This window comes from Bidens hawaiensis, unplaced genomic scaffold, assembly GCF_021521415.1.
Source record: "Bidens hawaiensis isolate Kalapana, Puna unplaced genomic scaffold, B.hawaiensis_p1.1 tig00007761_1, whole genome shotgun sequence".
NCBI classification, from domain to species: Eukaryota; Viridiplantae; Streptophyta; class Magnoliopsida; order Asterales; family Asteraceae; genus Bidens; species Bidens hawaiensis.
Window position 1 is genome coordinate 973,140 of NW_027491539.1, and position 4,971 is coordinate 978,110.

The window sequence follows — 4,971 nt, forward strand, 5'->3', positions numbered from 1 at the left end:
GAAAGAAAAATAACCATACGAAAATTGCTAGTGTTTGTTTTAGTTAAAAGCATGAACTTTAAAGACACCGAAACAAAAATTCATAGCTCATCTAAACTAATACAGAAATAACATTATCTACTAATAGTATTTTATTATTGATGCAGTCTAAACATTTTGGTGGTCTTTTGATTTACAAAATCAATCAAATGCTGCAGCAGCCTTTAATGAGGATGCCATTGACCATTGACCTTTAATGAGGATTGATAGGTACAAGTTATCAGGTGGACTTGGTTGGAATAAGATACACAGATAGGATCGATAAGACGATGTTCCATTGGCTGCTCGCCGTTTTTATTAATGGTTTTGTGCATTGACATGGGGTAGTCATGCTTTAGAAAATCTCTTTTAGCGGGAAAGTGAATGGTTAAAATTTAAAACCGAACTGTTACTAACGAAGTAGTATAAACGGTTTGATTTCCAGTCATGCATAACGTGAAATAAAAAAAATTGTACAAATATACATGAAACATATACTCACGTGGATATCCCAATTAAATCTTATTAAAACACATCTTACATAATACATGAATTACATCTGAAAAATCATAAGCAAAACAGCATTCGCATGACGTAAAAGTTTTATTGAATGTTATAGCAGTTATATGTCAAAAATCAAAGCAAAAAAATGGCAAACCAACAACACGAAGACATTACTGTAATGCCTTTTAACTAATCGCCTTTCGTAACCATCAATCTATCCTGCCAATATACAAGCATGAAATCTGTGTTATGGTCATCAAACCTTTTAAGACTTAGAAACTATACAGGCAACAAATAAGTGGCAATACACATAGAACCATGATTACCTGCAGTAGATGCAGTGGCAGCAGTAGCAGTGGAAGCAGCAGCCAGAGCTGAAGCAGTCTCAGATGAAGCAATTACAACCCCGGGCCAACGGCGACACATACAATGCTTACCTTGTTCTATACCCCTATACACCAACTTCACATGCTCACCGCAACCGCCCCACCCGAACTTCCCACAGTCCTTACACACCACCCTGTAACACATTGCACCTGTTTTAACTTGTTGCCCACTAATCTTTATTTATAGTTCACTACGACTTTGTTATCAACGTTTAATCGAAACATGTGGGGGGGCACTTATTGAAAATAACGATTTTCATTGGGCATCCTTGTTATACTTCTATATACAAGTCTGATTTTATATTCTTCGGTTCAACCAATGATCGAACAAATGCATCTTTCATAAATATTAAACAAAACCAACAAGAGGTCATAAACTCATAATCACAATATTATATTCACAAGATGACTGATAAACAATTTAACGTTCATTGGACAACGTTGCTTATAAACTACTGGTTGAGGGTGAGCTCTGCTCACTTGACCACCCGTCCTGCACCGTCACAGGCGAGCTGTCTTTATCTTTGGTTATATAATTGTCAACCCGGCCCCACCCACTGACTCTAATCTGTTCCAACTCATCTGCAACTTCAGTCATCGAAGGTCTCACGTCCCCGTTATAAGCTAAGCATCGAAACGCCAGCTCAGCAACTTTATGGATTGAGGAAGTCGTCCACGCGTCCCTGTTCGGTTCCAAAAATGGATCTATAATTTCATCAACCCGACCTTTCCCGATCTTGTCAACCGCAAGAGCTGCCAAGTTGACTTCACTGTTTCGCCTTGACAAGTCAACCACTTTTAAAGCTGTGATTAACTCTACCAGAACAACACCGAAGCTATAAACATCACTTTTATCAGACAGATGAAAGTTTTGATGGTATTGTGGGTCAACATAGCCCGGCGTCCCTTGAGGTGCAGTCGAGACGTGCGACTCGTCAAGCATCCCGAGCCGAGAAAGCCCAAAATCAGCAACTTTTGATCTATAATCATAATCCAAAAGTATATTACTCGATTTAATATCTCTATGGTAAATTGGCGGGTTCATAGCCGAATGAAGATAAGCAATTGCTTGTGCGGTTTCCGCTGCAATGGTCAACCTTATTTTCCACGAAAGACCACTTCCTCTTTCTCTTTGTAGATGCTGAGATAACGTACCATTTGGCATGAATTCATACACGAGGATTTGTTCGCCTTTATCGATACAATATCCCAAAAGGCGTACGAGGTTCGGGTGGCTTACGGATGACAAAAGCTTGATTTCATTCATTACTTGATTAATCCCATGTGTTTCTTTATGCCTAATCTTTTTAATGGCAACCCATTCATTATTACAAAGTTTTCCAGCATAAACCGTGCCATAAGCTCCAATGCCTAACCTTTGTTTCTCAGAGAACCCGTTTGTGGCCCGTGAGATATCTTTGTAGGGGTAAAATGGTACGTTTAAGCTCCCTGTGGCTTCGGAAAGCAGGCGCTTTGCGCTCTTATGTTTTCTTAAGTTTGTCCGTTTTCTAATGCAGTAACATATAAGCGCGATTGCTGACACTAAGAAAGCTCCAATGATAATCCCTAAAAAGTATAGAGATAAATAAATGGTGCTTAAGTACATTTTAAAACTGAGCAAAATTTAAATTGTATACCTGCAATTAGAACAGTCACTCTTGTAGTTCCACCACATTCACCAGACATGTATTTTGAAGCATTGCAATTTGACACTGTTGCAGTAAACACACATAAACTGGTTTTAAGACATTTACCTCAATTCTTTAATTTTTCTAATTAAAAAAACCTCAAATTATTATAAGATTTGCATAGTCAATATTGGTGAAGGATCTCATTCAAGACTGATTAGTTGCATGTTTGACTAAATCAACATTCAATATACACATCTTACAAGAAAGCATCTTTCCATATGATCTGATTAATATTTTCAACATACTATACAAGTTATGCATCTAAAGTCAAAATCAAGAAAATTTCAAAACTAATCACAAGTAGATTACCATTTATTAACTGCACAACGACCTTAATAACCGAATATACCTACTTAAAAAACCCAAAAACCTACATAGATGAAAAGTCTTCCCAAAAATGAAAACGATAACCTACTTGATTTAAAGATTCCCGTTACCCCGTAAACTGTCCAACTAATACTCTGCTAACCAATGGACCAACTAAAATAACTCGGAAGTCGGATTCAAACCTATACTAGTGACTCATTATCTAATATCTACTACTATTCAATTATTTAGGGTCTTCCATAAACACTAATATGTGGTTGTAATTGCATCATTCTTCAAGAAGATAGATATTTAATATAACCATCTAGATCCACATATTGGGCACTGCCCAAAGTCAAAGCAATTAGCTCAATCACCACAACCAACAAAAACAGATGGCAGGACAATGAAGTGATGAACACAAAAATTAAATTTTCACTTCCTTAATTAATTAGTATGATTCAAAAATGGCGTCCCATGTTCATATTCTCATTATCTTTCTTTGACTAAATGAAAAAAACAACATACATGATACAACTCATCACCATTTTTGGTGCATTTTACTTGGTAGTGGGCCCAAAGTTAAAAAAATAATTAAAAAAGAAAATTTACCAATCTAAATTGGCAATTTGGGTTGGTAGAGCAAACCCAGATTGCAATCCAAACTAACCCTCAATAACTTAATTATTCAATTAACTTTTAATATTCGAACTAAAAAAAATAATTAAATACATGATATTTCTTAAAAAAAATTACGAACATTCCGACATAAATTTTATTTAAAACGGACTTCGTTAAAAAAAATACTTTTTTTAAGTTGACATGGGTTGTGAATGTGTGTAAAAGATTGGGATGAATTAAATTATGTAGATTGAGAAGAGAGAAATAAATTTTATAATGTGAGATTGAGATTGTGAGATTGTTGATGAAGATAAGCAGAATGAACCTATAAATTAAAACTAATTATTACTAATTAAAATCATCCTAATAATAAATGTGTTAAGATCATATACAAATAAATATAACGTGCTACACATACAAGTAACTAAAATAATAATACTAAGACTAAATATTATTATTACCGTAGTTATTTTAGTTATTTGTACATGACCCCACATAAAGACTAACCTCTACGGCAACCATCACCTTCGACGAACCCATCTCCGTCATATCCATCAATGCAGTGGCAACGATACCCCACCCGCTTATTATCCCTCGACACGTTCTTACACACCGCCTTCCGGTGGCAACCGCATTCCCCCTTGACCCACCACCCCAACTCCACCGACTGAAACCCCATCGACACCGACGACCTCCGCCCATCCAAATCAACTGTTATAGATGAATACAGATCCCTACAACCAACTTTCTCCATTAATCCAGTCAAATTCATAAAAACCGATGTATCATCCGAGTAACAACTTAAGCTTCTATTCATTGGTTTACAATTGAACTCATTAAAGTGGCCTTTTATTAAGCTTGGTGACAATATACAGTCATTGAATGTGTTGTTACAGTTATCCAACAGTAAACTGTTACGCCGCGTGGGCGCGTAGTTTTCGGTTACAAGTTGTTGGAATTCTGTTACGTTGCGGTTGCAGCTGGCGGGTAGATTGATTAGTATATGATCTCGGGTTATATTAAGAACATGGTATCCTTTGAGATGAAGCTGGTTAGTGTTTGAACATGTTAGATTGATTTTGGAGTAATTGGATAATCCAAATGGGTAAGGAATTGGGAAGTCATGGGTATTATTGCAACTAGATGCGGCTGATGATGTTGTAATTGCATACAAGACAAGAAAGAGATGAATAAACATATTTTGATAAAAGAAAGAATAGAGAAAAAAAACGGAGAATGATATTTTAATGGAGAGAAAGTAAATAATGAGTGTAGTTGAGGATATTTTTGCTTTAATAAATGATTGTACAGAGGTGAGGAAATTACGCCTTGTTTTGAGTTTTTTAATCCAGGAAAGGAGAGAGAATGATAAGAAAGAGAAGGGAAAGGAATGATATTTTTTTTTAATTAGGCGTGTTCTTAAGTTGGAAGAAAACTAGAGGAAA

General features: G+C 35.9%; 1 protein-coding gene across 1 annotated transcript; it reads right to left on the reverse strand.

The window, feature by feature from the left end:
- Positions 1-667: 667 nt before the first annotated feature.
- Positions 668-4,724, reverse strand: LOC143636083 (wall-associated receptor kinase-like 14). The gene is made up of 3 exons (XM_077103764.1): positions 4,034-4,724; positions 2,546-2,620; positions 668-2,474 (listed from the first exon to the last, which is right to left on the reverse strand). The coding sequence occupies exons 1-3, from the start codon at positions 4,722-4,724 to the stop codon at positions 1,354-1,356; spliced, it is 1,887 nt and encodes a 628-aa protein (XP_076959879.1). The 3' UTR covers positions 668-1,353.
- Positions 4,725-4,971: the final 247 nt, after the last annotated feature.

What these genes read in the sequence shown, in the direction of transcription:
- LOC143636083 (XM_077103764.1), bottom strand. Translation starts at nt 4,724, where the DNA reads ATGTTTATTCATCTCTTTCTTGTCTTGTATGCAATTACAACATCATCA. An exon ending in AGGTGATGGTTGCCGTAGAG is followed by an intron (nt 2,621 to 4,033) that starts GTTAGTCTTTAT and finishes TTACTGCAACAG; the next exon opens with TGTCAAATTGCAATGCTTCA. An exon ending in AGTGACTGTTCTAATTGCAG is followed by an intron (nt 2,475 to 2,545) that starts GTATACAATTTA and finishes TATACTTTTTAG; the next exon opens with GGATTATCATTGGAGCTTTC.